General features: G+C 38.2%; 1 protein-coding gene and 1 pseudogene across 1 annotated transcript; one reads left to right on the top strand and one right to left on the bottom strand.

Annotated features, from left to right (window-relative positions):
- The window catches only part of LOC124089387 (tripartite motif-containing protein 43-like), a 64,553-nt pseudogene that overhangs the window by 38,604 nt on the left and 6,978 nt on the right, over positions 1-18,971 (top strand).
- On the bottom strand, positions 16,034-17,587 carry LOC131423974 (endogenous retrovirus group K member 113 Gag polyprotein-like). The gene is made up of 2 exons (XM_058577353.1): positions 17,466-17,587; positions 16,034-17,390 (listed from the first exon to the last, which is right to left on the bottom strand). The coding sequence occupies exon 2, from the start codon at positions 17,105-17,107 to the stop codon at positions 16,163-16,165; it is 945 nt and encodes a 314-aa protein (XP_058433336.1). The 5' UTR covers positions 17,108-17,390; positions 17,466-17,587; the 3' UTR covers positions 16,034-16,162.

Below are 18,971 nucleotides of genomic sequence, written 5' to 3'. Positions count from 1 at the left end.
TGTTCATGGATAGGCAGAACTAACATCATCAAAATGGCCATATTACCAAAAGTTCTCTATAGGTTTAATGCAATGCCAATCAAAATCCCAACGGCATTTCTTGTAGAAATAGAGAAAGCAACCATGAAATTCATATGGAAAAATAAAAGACCCAGAATAGCAAAAACAATGCTAAGCAGGAACTGTGAATCAGGCAGTATAGCGATACCAGACTTCAAACTATACTACAGAGCAATAGTAACAAAAACAGCATGGTACTGGTACCAAAACAGGCGGGTGGACCAATGGTACAGAATAGAGGACACAGAAACCAATCCACAAAACTACAACTACCTTATATTTGATAAAGGGGCTAAAAGCATGCAATGGAGGAAGGATAGCATCTTCAACAAATGGTGCTGGGAAAACTGGAAATCCATATGCAACAAAATGAAACTGAATCCCTTTCTCTCGCCATGCACAAAAGTTAATTTAAAATGGATCAAGGAGCTTGATATCAAATCAGAGACACATCGTCTGATAGAAGAAAAAGTTGGCTATGATCTCCATACTGTGGGGTCGGGCTCCAAATTCCTCAATAGGACACCCATAGCACAAAAGTTAATAACTAGAATCAACAAATGGGACTTACTCAAACTAAAAAGCTTTTTCTCAGCAAAAGAAACAATAAGAGAGGTAAATAGGGAGCCTACACCCTGGGAACAAATATTTACTCCTCACACTTCAGATAGAGCCCTAATATCCAGAGTATACAAAGAACTAAAAAAATTAGACAATAGGATAACAAACAACCCAATCAACAAATGGGCCAAGGACCTGAACAGACACTTCTCAGAGGAGGACATACAATCAATCAACAAGTACATGAAAAAAATGCTCACCATCTCTAGTAGTCAGAGAAATGCAAATCAAAACCACCCTAAGATACCATCTCACTCCAGTAAGATTGGCAGCCATTATGAAGTCAAACAACAACAAGTGCTGGTGAGGATGTGGGAAAAAGGGTACACTTGTACATTGCTGGTGGGACTGCAAATTGGTGCAGCCAATTTGGAAAGCAGTATGGAGATTTCTTGGAAAGCTGGGAATGGAGCCACCATTTGACCCAGCTATTCCCCTTCTCGGTCTGTTCCCTAAAGACCTAAAAAGAGCATGCTACAGGGACACTGCTACATCGATGTTCACAGCAGCATAATTCACAATAGCAAGACTGTGGAACCAACCTAGATGCCCTTTAGTAGACGAATGGATAAAAAAAATGTGGCATTTATACACAATGGAGTATTACTCTGCATTAAAAAATGACAAAATCATTGAATTTTCAGGGAAATGGATGGCATTAGAGCAGATTATGCTAAGTGAAGCTAGCCAATCCCTAAAAAACAAATGGCAAATGTCTTCTTTGATATAAGGAGAGTAACTAAGAACAGAGTAGGGTTGAAGAGCATGAGAAGAAGATTAACATTAAACAGGGATGAGAGGTGGGAGGGAAAGGGAGAGAGAAGGGAAATTGCATGGAAATGGAAGGAGACCCTCAGGGTTATACAAAAGTACATACAAGAGGAAGTGAGGGGAAAGGGAAAAATAATACAAGGGGGAGAAATGAATGACATTAGAGGGGGTAGAGAAAGAAGAGGGGCGGGGAGGGGAGGGGAGGGGAGGGGAGGGGGGATAGTAGAGGATAGGAAAGGCAGCAGAACACAACAGACACTAGTATGGCAATATGTAAATCAATGGATGTGTAACTGATGTGATTCTGCAATCTGTGTATGGGGTAAAAATGGGAGTTCATAACCCACTTGAATCAAAGTGTGAAATATGATATATCAAGAACTATGTAATGTTTTGAACAACCAACAATAAAAAATTTTAAAAAATGATAAATTTGATTAAATTAAAAACAAAAACAAAAACAAAAAAAGAAACTTCTCTGTACCTCAGTTTTCTGTGTGCAATATATTTAATATAAAGTCTATTCTTTAAACATATAGTTATTATTACATCATAAATTACATCATTTTTCTTAGTTCTTTGTCTTTTCTGGGTAACAACACAAAATTGTTTTGATTTTTGTCCCTTAAAAAATTGAAAAAAAAACCCAAAAAGAGAGAAAAAAAAGGGGGGCTCAGACCTCTTCCAAGCCTTCCAGAGAGAACTCACCTGCTCCATCTGCCTGAACTAACAGTCCCCCAAGTCATTGGAATACAGATGTGAGCATGTGACCTAGGGGTTTGTTTCTCACAGATACTGAATGATATGAGTAAATATGAGTGATAAATGTAAAGCCTTTTATGGGATCTGTTAGGGCACAGACCAATCTGCCTTAACACAGGTGCAAATTTTTAAAGAATAGGACAGTGTTTTCTTCTCACCTGTTTCTGTAAATACAGGAGATAATCAAACAGAAGATTTTCAACAACTGGACTTAAAAAAGTGTATGTAAAAAAAGTGCAATTTTTTGCCATGTTCCATCTAGTAGGAAAGATGAAAAACACAAGGGCACTGCCTTGAAATGGCTTGGTGTTTTTCCAGAGCATGGTGTTTTCCAAACTATTGGTTCAAACTTATCCTTATGGCACAAGAAGCTGGAAGATGTTTCTGGGTATTCATGATATACAATGACAGGAATTTTATTTATTTAGAAGAAAAAAATAAATGACAGGCACAAAAAAATAAGTACACAAGAGTTTATGTTCAGTGGAATAAGGTAATCTTTTTTGTTTTTATTCCAGGGATTTAACCCAGGAACTCTTAAACACTGGACCACAGCTCCTGTCCTTTCTTATTTTGGGACAGGATCTCACTAAGTTGCTGAGGTCTTACTACTTTGCTGAGGCAGGCTTTGACTTTTGATCCTCTTGCCTTCGCTTCTAGAATAGCTGGGATTACAGGTGTGGCCCACTGTACCCAGCTGAAAGTAAGGTAATCTTTAATCAGGATTATGAAGGTCCTTTGAGTTGAAACCGGGAGTGAGTATAGTTCAAGAGTAAGTAAACTCTGCTTTTTACCCTTGGTGATGTGGCGAGTATTTCCTTGCCAATTACATTAATGATGAAAGACTCTCCTTGTTGTTTATTCGTTTGCTTTTTATGGCAAAATTATATTTTTTTCATAGAAATAAGAATAAAAATTGATGTGGAGAACATGACACGTTTTGAGTTCTTTTTTTAAAAAATTTATTCTAATTAATTATCCATGACAGCAGAATGCACTTCAATTCATGTACACAAATGCAGTACAATTTTCATTTCTCTGGTTGTACACATTGTATGGGTTGGGTTCTAACAAAGCACATGAAATGGTAAAAGAGTAAGTTATGAATGGAAGAAGAACATCATTGATGATACAATGCGGAGAAAGTCATAATATTAAGGATATACTGAAAAACAGATAGTCAAGATACTGTGTTGGCAAACATAGTATGTAAAAGAAAAGGGTATGTAGCAAAATTAAACAAAGGAATGATAAAAGCACGAATGGTGTGCTTGCTCTGAGCCCTCAATATTACCAGCAGTATCCAGTTTATTGCCCCAACTATTACTGAGGATACTGTGAACTTGGAGGGGACATCTTCCCATTGCTTTGCTGTCATGTTCACTTTGATTCATTGCTAGTGACCAATGATTCAGGATTATGTGTCAATGTCATTATATGATGGAAAGTGTACTACTTTCAAATCAGAAAATGTTATTTTGCCTTCCATCTAAACTACTGGTTGTTCGGTAACTGGGATCCAATTTCTTCATCTCTCTCTCTCTCTCTCTCTCTCTCTCTCTCTCTCTCTCTCTCTCTCTCTCTCTTTTCTTATATATATGGATATGTCTGTTAAATAAAATTCATGGGAGGATATTTATTTGGACTGAGCTTCCAAACTAAGCCTAACATACCAACACTGGGTCTGTGGTGCATGCTGGTAATACCTTTGGCTTGAGAGTGGTTCAAATTTCAGGATTAAAAAAAAAAAAGACTCTCAGACTAAGTTATTATGGAGTGTAACCACAGCATCTGGGCTTCCATTAATCACAGAAGGCTATGTAACCCATTATCCAGTTAAATTGTCTCTAGACCTCACTTCCATATTCTATAGATGCTGTTAGATCAAATCCTGGGCTGGGGTTCCCTGAATTTGTCTTATTTCTGGGGATGTCTAATTTGAGAACTACTTTTGTTTCATTTTGTATTTCTCTTTTTTAATATAATTTTTGAAATAAATAATTTTGTATTTAATTAACTTTTTTGATTCATTGATAGACTTTCATTTGCAACACATGAATATCATCTCATCTGAAAATAAGATACTTGGGAATCAACTTAATGAAAGAGTTGAAAGATCTTTATAATGAAAATTACAGAACCCTAAAAAAGAAATCAAAGAAGACCTTAGAAGATGGAAAGATCTACCTTGCTCTTGAATAGGCAGAATTAATATTATCAAAATGATCATACTACCAAAAGCACTATACATATTTAATAAAATTTCCATCAAAATCCCAATGACATTCCCCACAAAAAGAGAAAAAGCAATTATGAAATTCATCTGGAAAAATAAGAAACCCAGAATAGCTAAAACAATCCTTAGCAGGAAGAGTGAAGCTGGTGGCATCACTGTACCAGACCGTAAACTATATTATAGAGCAATAGTAACAAAAACAGCATGGTATTGGCACCAAAACAGACTGGTAGACCAATGGTACATTATAGAGGACACAGAGACTAATCCACACAACTACAATTATCTTATATTAGACAAAGGTGCCAAAAACATACATTGGAGAGAAGAAAAAAATATTCAACAAATGGTGCTGGGAAAACTGGAAATCCATATGCAACAAAATGAAATTAAACCCCTATCTCTCACCATGCACAAAACTCAACTCAAAATGGATCAAGGACCTAGGAATAAAACCAGAGACATCATTATCCAAAGCACATGTATGAAGGCACAAATTTGTGTCAACACACTTTATATACAACCAGAGATATGAAACATTGTACTGTATATGCGTAATAAGAATTGTAATGCATTCTGCTGTTATTTTTTTAAAATGAATTTAAAAAACCCCCAGAGACACTGTCTCTAATACAAGAAAAAAGTAGGAACTAAGCTCCATCATGTGGGATTAGGTCCCAACTTTCTTAATAAGGCTCTTTTGGCACAAGAGTTAAAATCAATAATCAATAAATGGGATGGACTCAAACTAAAAAGTTTCATCTCAGCAAAAGAAACAATCTTTGAGGTTAATACAGAGCTTACATCTTGGGGGAACAAACTTTTACCCCTTACACATCAGATAGAGTACTAATCTTTAGGGTGTATAAAGAACTCTAAAAGCTAAGCATGAAGAAAACAAATAACCCAATCAATAAATGGGCCAAGGACCTGAACAGACACTTCTCAGAAGATGCTATACAATCAATTAACAAATATATGAAAAAATGTTCATCATCTCTAGCAATTAGAAAAATGTAAATCACAACTATGCTAACATTTCATCTCGCTCTAGTCAGAATGACAGCTATTATGAAGACAAACAACAATAAATGCTGGAGAGGATGTGGGGGAAAATGTACACTCATACACTGCAGGTGGGCCTGTATATTGGTGCAGGCAATATGGAAAGCACTTTGGAGAATTCTTGGAAAACTGGGAATGGAACAACCATTTGACCCAGCTATCCCACTCCTTGGTCCATACCCAAATGACTTAAAAAGAGCATACCCCAGGGACACAGCCACATCAATATTTATAGCAGCACAATTCAAAATAGCTAAACTGTGGATCCAACCCAGATGCTCTTCAGTAGATAAAATGATAAAAAAAAGTGGCATATATAGACAATGGTATATTACTCAGCAATAAAAAAAAATATATGGCATTTGCAGGTAAATGGATGGAGTTAGAGAAGATAATAGTAAGTGAAGTCAGCCAATCTCAAAAACCCAAATGCCGAATGTTTTCTCTGATATAGGGAAGCTGATTCATAGTGGGGTAGGGAGGGGGAGCATAAGAGGAATAGAGGAACTCTAGATAGGGAAGATGGGTGGAAAGTGAAGGGAGGGGGCATGTGATTAAAAATGATGGTGGAATGTGATGGACATTGTTATCCAAAGTACATGTGTGAAGACACAAATTGGTCTGAATATACTTAGTATACAACCAGAGATATGAAAAATTGTGCTCTATATGTGAAAAAAAGAATTGTAATGTAGTCCACTGTCATATAGAAATAAAAAAATAAATAAAAATTACAAATAGATATACACAAAAAAAACACAGAAATAGACAGGCATTATACCAGTTTTGGCAGAGAAATTGATTTTTGTAAGGTAGTTTGAACAGAAGCTGGGGAAGGGCATAAGACAAAACAGAATGGTTAGTAGCATCTTGCTTTCCTTGTAAGGATTAACATGCAGAACATTCTCTTACTGTGTCGGTGAAAACTGGCATGTTTAGGTGATTGGCCATTCTCTGGAGTTTCTCAAAAGGTCAAATAAACTATTTGGTTTTTGTTTATTGGTGAGGAACATTTGTGCAAGTGACTGTATTTTGATTGGACTGTTGAAGACAAGTTCAAATCAGTGAACATGTATGTATTTTAGTTAACAGAATATACATTTTAAAAAGCATTTAACTATATACAACTATAGTGAACAAATTAAAATTTGAGAACATATAAATGTCAAATTTCTTTAATGTATGAGATTTACTTTCCATTTTCAAATTTTCTGATCATTACTTGTAAAGGTTGAGGGGGAAAAAGAAGGTTGAGGCCAGTCACCTAATGCATATAATATTTTGAGACCTCAAAATCTTTCAATTGAGAACTCAGAAATGTATAAGGATGTCTTTGGTTTAAGTTGGGAGTTTAATTTCAGCATTTCCTTAATTGATAAATTGATAAATTTTGAAAAAGAGAAAGAAAATTTAGAGAGAAGTAGAACTGGAGGGAAATGTAATATGAAAAAGAGATCAATGATACTTTTTTTTTCAATTATTATTATCATAATTTTTTTGTACCAGGAATTGAACCCAGAGACAGTTAACCACTGATCTACATTCCCAGCCTTTTTTATTTTTATTTTTTATTTTTATACTGAGTCATGCTAAATTGCTTGGGCTGACTTTGAAATTGCAATTCTCCTGCTTCAGCCTCCTTAGCATCTGGGATTATAGGCACACCCCACTGCTCCCAGCTCCTTCAATTTAATCTTGAAGAAAGATCAATTGTTCACTCATGTGTTCCCTTACCCAAATCCACTTGGATATTCTTCATCTTCTTCCTGAATCTCTAATCCATTTCCAAAAACATTTGGGAAACCCCCATAAGTAACTTTACATTATTGTAATTCTATTAAGAAAAAAAAAAAAAAAAGAAACTACTCCCAGTGGTGCATACCTGTAATCTTATTGACTCAAGGCTGAGACAGGAGGATCACAGCTTTTGAGGACAGCCTTGGCAATTTAGAGAGGTCCTCAGCAATTTTGTGAGACCCTATTTCAGAAAGAAAAATACAAACATCTGGGGATGTAGCTCAGGTGTAAAATGTCCCTGGATATAGTCCCCAGTACCAAAAAAAAAAAAAAAAATCAAACAAACAAAATAATTGAAAGGAGGCAGTGGGCAAAGGGTTAGAAGAGGATTATAAAGAAGAATTCTTGTTGTTTTTATAGGCCTGTTCTTTGAAGATCCACTTTGTTTTTTGAGACCTGGAAAAGTTCAGTACTTCAATGAAGTTTTTCCTTGTTTTATGGTACTGGGGAATGAACTCAGTATGGTTACCGCTGAGCTACATCCCCAGTCTTTAATATTTTGTATTTTGTGATAATCTCTCCCTAAATTGCTGATGCTGGCCTCACACTTGTGATCCTCCTGTCTCAGCCTCCTTGATGGGATTACAAGTGTGACTTACCTCACTAGTCAGGGAAGATTCCTCTATGGAGTGAAGGAAGCACTGTTTCAATAGAAGTTCAGAGCAATCTGACATAATTTATGACATATCTTTACTGACATCCTTGGAAAGTCAAGTAAAAACAAACTCTAGAGGCCATTACTTACCCAAACATCTTTTTCTTCAATACTTATTGTAATTCTACATACTATGTATCAACAAATTGTTTTTTCCTAGAAAATGTGTTGCTAAGTAGTAAGTAAATAATGTTTATTATTTTCCTTTGACAATTATGTATGCTTATTTCATGTAAGCAACGCTTATACTGATGATTTTATATTGTAAGCAAACTAATAGACTATCTTATGTGTTACTGCCATATCTGTTCATCTAGATTTGAAGAACCAGGTCACATGTCTAAACTTTTTTTAAGACCTTATAAATGTCTCATGTTTATATTTTTTTCTCAATACAACTATTTTAAATGGAATGATATGTCTTTTTCTAGGGAACATTTGTAGATGTCTGAACTATTTGTGATTGTTATACTATGGTGTTCTCCACTGGTATCTAATGAGTAGAGACCAGAGATTATGGTGAACATGCCACAAGGTATTGGACAGCCCCCTCAGCAAAGAATGGTATCTAGATCTGCTGTTGAAAAGTTGTAAACTAATGAATCTTACCATAAGTTAATAATAATACTTAAATTAAAGGGCTGGAGATGTAGCTCAGTAATAGAGCAATGGTCCTATATGCATAAGGTCCTGAGTATTTTCTCCAGCCCTTTAATTAATTTAAAAAAATAGTAAATAATATTTAGTCAGCAACTGGAAATAACAGTCAATTAGTAGAAGTCCTACATAAGTTGCAAACTAATGTTAAAAGCCAAAATTACAGCAATTTAATTTAGTAACCAAATACTTCATTCCATAAAACATAGAATAAGTATTCTGAAGGTTTGAGCAAAGGAGTTTGGTATTTTGGATAGAAAAAGGACAAAGAAAGCAGAAACAAAAAGCATTTGGATTTATTTGAATTTATCTACCTTGTAAGATGGGGACAGAGAGATGGAGTGATAGAAAAAATATTGTTTAATATTCAATTACTTTAAGATTACATGATTTTGTGTAAAGATTAAGACAGAGGAAGTTTCATTATCCTTCCCATGAAATTGGCCTGTGTAGGAAAATTTGGCCTTTTTCTCATAATCTTTTTAAGAAGGGTAGATGGGACCAAGGATTGAGCATGGTGATACTTAATCACTGAGCCATATCCCTATTCTTTGTAGTATTTATTTTGAGACAGGGTCTGAAGAGGTTGCTTAGGGCCTCCACTAAATTGCGGAACCTGCCCTTGAACTTGTAGTCCTTCTGCCTGAGCCTCCAGAGGCACTGGATTACAGGCTTATGTCATGGAGCCCAATTTCTTTAATCCTTATTTCTACCAAAATCAGATTAGGCAGTTTAGTCTCACCTTCATGAGACTCCATTTTGTTTTTGATTTGCTCTGTTGGAGAGCTAATTCAGGGAGTGACACCTTCCAGCATGGAGCTACTTACCTAGGCCCTCCATTTTCACTTTTATCCTGGTCCCTGGGGTCTTAGTACACAAGCTTAGTCCAGAAAATGAAGGCCTTTTATAATTTCTGTTTAATACTTTGAGTGGGAATAAAATGCTTGTGGTCTAAGATTTATATGATCTTCCCTGAAATCAAGCTAAATAATATTCTCTCTCTCTCTCTCTCTCTCTCTCTCTCTCTCTCTCTCTCTCTCTATATATATATATATATATATATATATATATATATATATATATATATATAATATTTTAACTTGTGATCATTGCTACTATGATTTTACACTCTGATTTTCAATTAGTAAATATGTTCTAAAAATTGTAAATAATGATTTTAAATGTATTAGCTAAATTTTTTATTGCTTATTTGTGGCAAATTTCTTGGTACTGAGAAGCAAGTCTACCTCATTAAAGCTATAGTAAAGTCTTATCAGGAAACAAGGCATTAGATATGCAAGTGTAGGGATTAGGTTTTTTTGATAAAAATAGGGGAAAGCTAAGGGAATACATATAACAAATATAAATTTAAATCAGAGTAAGAATTTGAAGATAGACTTAAAAGATGGTTAAGGCATGGTGGGTGGGAATTCCAAGGTAGGAATGTCTTCAAGAGTCAGAAAAAACCCTTGAATTAGAAGGGTGGGAAAAAGTACCAGAACATTTGAGGTTTTGTACATCCCCAAAATTCTTTCTTTTCCAAATTCCTTTTTTAACTGACATAATATTTCTACATTTTTATGGGTAGAGTATTGTAATTTGAGATATGTATATAATGTGCGATTTAAATCTTGTCAAATATAAGCATTTCTGTGTGTTGGCAACATTCAAATTCCTTCCAGTTATAAAATATATAATTAATATTCAATACATTTTCTTACCTGTTTTCTATATTTTCAATTCACAATAGCTAAACTGTGGAACCAACCTAGATGCACTTCAGAAAATAAATGGAAAAAGAAATTGTGGTATATATACACAATGGAATATTACTCAGCAATAAAAGAGAATAAAATTATGGCATTTGCAGGTAAATGGATGGAGTTGGAGAATAAGTGAAGCCAGCCAATAAAAAAAAATGACAATTTTTTTTTTTTGATACAAGGAGGCTGATTCATAGTGGGGCTGGGTGGAGCATGAAAGAATTATATGAACTCTGGGTAGGGCTAATGGGTAGCAGGGGAAGGGAGGGGTCATGCAGATATAAAAAATGGTGGAAGGAGTTGGACATCCTTACTCTAACTACATGTATGAAGACATGAATGGTATGAATATACTTTGTATACAACCAGATATGAAAATTTTTGCTCTATATGTTTAATATTATAATGCATTCTGATGTCATATATAACAAATTAGAAAAAAAAATAAAAAGAAACAACAAAAAATGTGCATTCCTCAGATATCTCCTATACTTTTATTTTTCTTCCTATCTTCAAACTAAGAACTGGGTATTTTTAACCTAAGTTATGTTGTATGTACAGTTCAATTGTATGTCTTACTAATAAACTAAACCCCTAATTTACCAACTCTTGGTGCATTTTTAAATTGTAATAATAATTGTAAAAATAACTGAAATGGAAGCAGACATCATGGGCAGTGATTCTGTTTATCATTTTGTGTAGTCAATCAGTCAGGCATTGGAGGTGCACATTTTGAGGGTGGAAAATGGACACTGGGAACAAGAGGAGTCTATGTTTTATAGATTACAATGAGGGTGACTTAATCATTAGAAACTTAAAACAGAACCTCTCAGTTTGGACAGTCAGAAAAACACTTATAAAAGTCTGAAATCCATTGTTACCAGGATGAGATGAAAATTTAGAGCCTGGAGCTCACTATTTCATATTTTCCTCTGCAACTCATTGTTATCCAGAGCTCACTGACTGCTCTCTCCCTCCAGGACCCATCCTCATTGGGAAAGGGTGAAAGTCCAGAGCCCAGGCTCAGTATTTTACTCCTCTCTTCAGGATCCATTGTCCTCTTTTTTCCTTGGGTGTTGTTATTTTTCATATCCTTAATCTATCAAAATACATTTTCACTGGGAAACATAAACAAATGGATCTATGCAAGGTAAATATTAACTTTGACAGGTGTCAGTGTAGGACCTTCTATAACAAACATATTTGTCCTTATTCCCGTAGAGTTGCTTAACTTTCAATTTAAGATATTTAAATGTTACGAATTTAAAAAATATTTTTGAGATTTTATGATGTCAACATTTGTTTATCTTTCCACATAATCCTTAACAAAGCCCTAGCACTTAAAATTCTCTGACTAGTCATTGGGATCTTAATTCAAACATCTGGAACACCTGTGGTGGAAGAGTTTGCTGTTAACACAGGCAGCAACTTCTTTGGCTGTCCACACAGAGTAATTGGATTTGTCAGATGGTCCACAGCTTTCTCAAGTTTGCCTTGATCTAGTAACTCTTTACTAAGCTCTATTTCTTCAAGGAAGAATCTCTGAATAGCTTCAGCTTTTTTAAGATCCTGTAATTTGGAAAACCCCCTCTCTCCTTTGCAAATTTCTGCTTTTCTCTTCCTTCCCAAAGTGTGCTCTTGAAGTTGGGTTCCTCAACCTCTTACCAATGAAGTAAATGAAGTAGTGATGATGAGCCCTGCATTATCCTACAGCCAGGGTGTAGCTTAGGCTCACCTATTTCCCTAGTGGCTTAGAGTGCTGCTGCCTTGCCCATGGAGAAGCAGTTGGAGGTGCCTAGATAAAGTAGAATTTTAATAAATTTTTAAAGAAAATTTTACATATTGATTGTCTTTTATTCATCAGACTATGCTCTACTTTAAATACCATAAATGCCATTTTCCTGACTTGGCCTTCTTAGTCTCCCTTGCTGCTTTTTCTTTCATGTGAATATGTGTATTTTCTTAGTCCTGAAGTCACCATACCTGGTGCTTTGATCTATCATTATTATATTAAGACCAAAATTGTTATCTAGATGTGTCAAAAACTCAAAATTCATCCTACTTCGCAATGCTTGTTATTTTTTTTTTACTTGTTGTATTCTTTTTTGTTAACTAAGTACCCAACAGCCCACATCCTTCCCCTTCTTACTCAGTATGTTCCGCTTGCTTCTCCATTGATTCACAATCTTAAATGAGTGTCAGAGTACTGTGGCAATAGCATAACTTTCTGGGGATTTTGCTGATGTGCATTTACTTCAAAGACTTCACTACAAGTCACTGGCCTGCTGCACTATCTAGAGGCCACTGATGACTGAATGTTAGAGTCTGTAAACAAGTCTGGATGGTGCCTGGCATTTTGCCAGAGGGAGTGGTTTGTGAAGTAATGCCAGCAAGCCATTAAGTGTGGAGATTCCTTATTGGTTGACTGCTGTATCTAGTTTATGTTAATTAGATAAGCTGTGTGGAATGTATAAATACCGCTTCTGTCCTACAATAAACAGCTCCTACTCCTGCTGTATCAACGTACACAAGTTGTTCATCACCCCCCGGTTATTTTGCTGCAGCCAGACTGCAGCAGATGGTGGCCCGTTAAGGGGAGCCCCGGGACACTCGGGGATAAGTGACGAAAAAAAAGCTGCCCGTCCATAGATAGGACAGGAGCAAATCTGCTCGTCCCTAGGCAGACAGGGCGAGAGGAAAAATGGCCATTTTGAGAAAATGGAGAAGATTGATACAGTATGTTTGTGTCTTGTCTTGTCTTGAAATGTTGTATTGTCTTTGTGATGAAAATATGGAAGGGGTGAGAAGTAAATTACTAAGGGAAGGAGGCACCCCAGTGGAACCAAGAATAGATAGGGCATGTGTTGATGGAAGCCCAGGAACTCTAGTCAGAGAGAAAAAGAAAGTTCATAAGAAGAAGGATTATCCGGAAAAAAGTTGCAGCAAAAGGCTATTACTGAATACTTTTCCTTACAGGAGGGTGTGTGAATCTGCGCGCGGCAGCTGCCATGTGCGCAAAACGCTCATGGCACAGCAAGGTTTTTCCAAGCGGCGGCAGTGGGTTCTTCCCTGCCCCCCGCCTGGGGAGCGGGACGCCACTTCGATAGCCCAAATCCAAACCTGACCCTGAGGCACAGTCTCATGGGCTCTTGCTCCCTGTGCCCAGTGGCAGTTTGAGTCCAGAACACTCCCGGACTCTCCCCAGGGCCGCATCCCTGAAGTTTGATAATTTCCAAGGCCAGTAACTACAATGGTTCTCCCACACCTGGAAGCTAATGAGTAATGAGCACTATTAAGGCTTATTTCAAATGTAAAAAACCTTGAGATAATGTACTAAATTGTTCAGAAGGTTGTTTTCTTAGTGGAATGCTACAGGATTTTCTTTAGCTATCCGGAGTTCCTGCCTTCATCCCAGTGCCAGTGAGGACAAAGATGGAAGAATTTCCAGTGTTGCTGAAAACCGGAAAAGACTTCGGCTGAAAAAATGGACAGAGACTTCAGAGCTGATGCTGTTTCTGCTGCTACAGCTTAGGCTAGCTGCCTGCAGAACTTACCTGGACTGTGATTTACCTGGACTGTGAGTTAATCTATTGAGACATTGCTTTACCTGGACTGAGACAACAAACTGTAATCTACAACAAATTGTAACTCAGTATCTTTGCTAACGGTGTCATTGCTGGTACAATTTTTCCAAGGGCTTCTTGCATGGAGCCATCAATTGGCTTGGTATTGTGGCATTTTGTATCCTCCCCTTCTGCTTGTAGCAGATTATTTATAGTGTTTGTGTAAAAACCACTATGGTCATTATTTAAATTAAACAAAAGGGGGAAATGTTAGAGTCTGTAAACAAGTCTGGCTGGCGCCTGGCATTTTGCCAGAGGGAGTGGCTTGTGAAGTAATGCAAGCGAGCCATTAAGTGTGGAGATTTCTTATTGGTTGACTGCTGTATCTAGTTTATGTTAATTAGATAATCTGTGTGGAATGTATAAATACCGATCCTGTCCTGTCGCGACCCCTTGCCTGCAAGGAAGACGCAACTCGGGAATCTTCTTTCAACAGTTTATTCAGGCCCTTGATATTTCTTCTTCTCTCCCCCGGATGCCCCTCCCAGCCTTAATAAAGCATCCCAAGCCCCAATGCAAAGCTGCCGCGTGGAGCTTTCTCACAGGGTGGTGAAAAATCATGTGCCAACTTTCCCAGATAAGAAGTTGTTTGTCACAGACCACAGTGGAGCCAGCATCATCTTGTAATGGCGACCACAGTATGCAGAAACGGCAGAAGCGGCTCACCACAGTTCCCCCTTTCTGTTTTCTTAAAACAATACAGGCGAGAGTAGAGGTCCTATCCCACTGTGCAGAAGTGGCTGCATAGTATGGCTCAGTCCTAAGGAGGGCCCTTCCCCAGATCTGAGGCCATATCAGCCGACGCCTTTTTTCGTGGGGCGGGGCCTGGACGCGTCTAACCCGCATGCAATAGGACATGCTCTCCTTGAGGTCCACGTCAAGGATCACTCAAGTGCAGTGCCTTGCCTCGCATCCTGTATCATGACGATGGTGGACGAAGGGGGATAGCTGAGGCTGAACTGTGGCTGTTTATAATGACAAACGAGTTGACAGCACCCTGAAAGAAAGGCACGGACTTTAAGTCGATAGAAAAGCACTAGTGTGGAAACCCATCTGCGTGCAATGGCAGTAAGACCGGCAGAGTGCAAGGGCTTTCCAACACTAAGAGAATAACAAGGAAAGTCATGTCGATCCCAGTGCAATGTTATAATAACTTGGGGTGTAACGACCATGTCAAAGGTTTACTGTTTAAGATGCGCAAGCCAGACTTGAGGTGAGTTGCCATTTTCTAAAGCTGCAAGAGCTTGTATGATCATAGCCTTATCGTGAGCACTGCGGGCCTTAAGGCGACAGAGAAACCACAAACAGAGGAACATACCGAAGCAACACATTGCACCAAAAATGCCTACCCCCACCCACTCTTTGAAGAAGGAAAAAGCAGAAGATATCCAATCGGTGAATTGACCCAAAGTCACGGGATCGACACGGGTACTGTTCAAGACAGCTATCTGGGTTAGTTGAGACTGGATCATGTTTTCTGCTTCCATGGACCAGGTTCCGGATGGATACTCCCCGATGATGTGGGAGGCATTTCTGGAATCATAAAATCTGACAGAGGTTATACATAAATGTGCACGTTGATCAACACAACCCAAATGTACTAGGTCAGACAATTCCTCAACTTGAGCTTGAAGCAGATCTATCCTTTGATTAGCAGCCAGAATCCCAGATAAAATGTGTTGATTAATTCTACTTTGAGATTCAAGTATGGTGGATGTTTGTTGAATAACCTGATTAATAGTGGCAGCAGTTTGTACCTGGCTGGCCATGGCTACTCCAGCTGTAACTGCTGCAGCAGCAGACACTGCCACAGCTGTCACTATAGCTGCCGTAATTCCAAAATCTCTATGGGCTCTAATCAGTTCAACCATAGGAAAAGACTCTGGATCTGCAGTAACCGGGATCGGGACCACTGCCATAGGCCAGGATCCATTCCAACACTCAGACAAGTAACAGGTAATATTAGAAGAATTAAGCATCCCCTGTAATGTAACATTAGCCAAAAGAAACAGGAACGGAGATTGGAGACAGACTGCTGTGGAGGGTAATGTAGCATTAAACAATTGTGAATTGTGTGAAGTAATTTTAAGTCTCCTACCTCGCTCCAAGTCTTGGGTACTGCCAGAAACATTAAACAGCCAACTTTGGACTCCTAATATTTCCCTGGGGAAACACAAGCGCGGACTAGACTAGCCCAATCTGAGGGAGTCATGCAAAATCTAGTAAGTCCCTCCACCTGAGTGAGAGTGAAAGCGGCATCTATGCCATAAGTGCGGACAGATTCTGCCAAGGTTTTAATTATCTTAAAGTCTAAAGGCTCATGATATCTTCCCCTGTTATTGTCCTGAAATACAGGGTATGCAAGTCCCATATCTGTATTAACTGTCCTCCAAACTTGTGCATGAAAAGATCTCCCGGAACCTTGGCTCCCCCCCACATACGGAGGTGGGGCAATTGGCACCATATCTTCTTCTAGATATTCTACCTCCTCCTCCTCAGAGTTTTGTTGACCAATGTTAACTCCCCTCCCCTTCTTACAGTAGGCCTGCGTGCCCTGTGTCTCCTTTTTCTTCTTTTTCATTTTTATCTTATGTAGTTGTTGTAACAATATATCAAGGTCCTCAGAACTCTCTGAGTCGCTTGTGTTCTTAGGCGTTTTTAATTCAGTCAAATCTGGGTAGAGCCTTCTCCTATTTTTATCTTCAGGCTCTTTTGCCTTCTCACTACTGTTACTTTTAATACTCTCTGCCACTTCACTACATGATCCTTCAGATTTTTCCTCATGCAGTTGCTCAAGAATAGCTTGACCCTCACTTACAGCTTCCTGGCATTTACCATCTGTTATACATCCTCTAACTAACTTCCAAAGTGGTATAATGCCACCCTGCAAGGTACCTTGCTCATGAGCAAAATCTAGATCTTTCCCTAATTTGTCCCAGCTGGGAACCGTAAGACTCCCTGAAAAAGCAAACCAAGGAGCCGCTATATCAGCTTCTCTTAAAAACATCTGCAAAGTACTCTGCTTTATCTTAAGTCCTTTTGAATGTAACAACCCATCTAGGGCCAACAAAATTGGGCTTGAAGAAGCAACGCCCATAATGTTTTTAGAGCTATAAAGAAAGTGAAAGTACAAAAGTCCCCGCTCTCTTCCTTTTACAGGGGAGCGTTCCGTTCTATGAATTCCCCGCTCTCTTCCTTTTACAGGGGAGTGTCCCTGTCGTCACAACAACAAAAGAAGCACAAAAAACAAAAGCGAAATGACACAACAAAAGAAACACAGAAAACAAAAGCGAAAGTACACAGTGCAGCTGCAATAAAATGTAATGCTCTCTCTTTCTTTACAGAGGAGCTGCCCCGCTTTGGTCGTGGATCCCACTTACCTGGGACTAACCCCGCTTTGGTCGCGGATCCCACCTATTGGGACTAACCCCGCTTTGGTCGCGGATCCCACTTACCTGGGACTAACCGGTGCACCACCCCTGACTGCTGAAAGTTCTGGTTCCCGGGTTTCGGCACCACTTGTCGCGACCCCTTGCCCGCAAGGAAGACGCAACTCGGGAATCTTCTTCCAACAGTTTATTCAGGCCCTTGATATTTCTTCTTCTCTCCCCCGGATGCCCCTCCCAGCCTTAATAAAGCATCCCAAGCCCCAATGCAAAGCTGCCGCGTGGAGCTTTCTCACAGGGTGGTGAAAAATCATGTGCCAACTTTCCCAGATAAGAAGTTGTTTGTCACAGACCACAGTGGAGCCAGCGTCATCTTGTAATGGCCACCATAGTCTGCAGAAACGGCAGAAGCGGCTCACCACACTGTCCTACAATAAACGGCTCCTACTCCTGCTGTATCAATCTACACAAGTTGTTCCTCACCCCCCGCTTATTTTGCTGCAGCTGGACTGTGGCAACTGAAGAACTCTAGCACTCAGCAACCAGCTTGTGATATTGGCTACCTCTTCAGTTTTTCCATCAAGGAAAACTGGCCAGTACCATAAGCAAGATTGCTCCTGAAGCTATTGGGGCATCTTACATAATTACATTTACAAAGCTTTCCCCAAAATTGGAAAATGACTGGCTTAGCCACAATATAAAAACAGAACAAATATTATGTTCTAAACATGTATCAGCACATGCATTTATTCTGTAAATATATCACTCTATATTGTAGAGAGGGATAGTTGGGGCTCATTTACCCACAATACTCAAATAGAAGGTCACATGTAGGAAAATAAGCATACATACATTTCTTCTAATGTTCAGACTATTTTAAATGATGTTTTCTCAGGAGAAATTTTCCACAATCATGAAAGGGAAGTGGGCCTCATTTCAGTGATGTTTTCCCTATTGTCTACTCAAGGAGTAAGATATAAACCGTGTACTGGAGTCATTATCTAATTGAACATACTTACACATATTTTTTTTTTTACTTTTTCATTAGCCCATGGACATCAAACTTAAAATGAGAACACATAAAGAGGAAATAGTTAGCCTTTTACTAAAATAATACATGCCATCAATTCTATTTTTCTGATATGTGTCATTAGAGGCATGGGTCACATAGCATGGATGCATGTTCAGTTTGCTGAGAGCAACAACTAGAGACATGAGAATCAATCTGGCATAAAGGTGGTCAGCTGCCATGTATGTCACCTCCCAAAAGAATGGGAAAAATACATTTACATCTCGAAGGTTAATACTATGATGAAAACAAACAACAACTATACACACACACACACACACACACACACACATTCTTCTTTTGAGTATGTCATGGTTTACATGACACAAGGAGAGGAATTATTGAATTAAGATTTTATACTTGCTAAAAGCTGTCGAGTGAATTCTTATTTCCTAGAACTAGAATTGCTGGGCTAAGGCCAAATAGATTTTAAGGGTTTTAAGGCACAGGTGTTTTGTTGTTGTTGTTTTAAATCCCCAAAGTTATACAAAAACATCTAATAGTAT

Source organism: Marmota monax, unplaced genomic scaffold, assembly GCF_021218885.2.
Source record: "Marmota monax isolate L192 unplaced genomic scaffold, Marmota_monax_Labrador192_F-V1.1 WCK01_AAM20220418_F8-fsc00096, whole genome shotgun sequence".
Taxonomy (NCBI): domain Eukaryota; kingdom Metazoa; phylum Chordata; class Mammalia; order Rodentia; family Sciuridae; genus Marmota; species Marmota monax.
Note: the sequence above shows the minus strand (reverse complement) of the source record. Positions and strands in the feature narration are given on the sequence as shown.

Bases quoted from the DNA above. Each gene is read 5' to 3' on its own strand.
- LOC131423974 (XM_058577353.1), bottom strand. From the start codon at position 17,107: ATGGGCGTTGCTTCTTCAAGCCCAATTTTGTTGGCCCTAGATGGGTTG.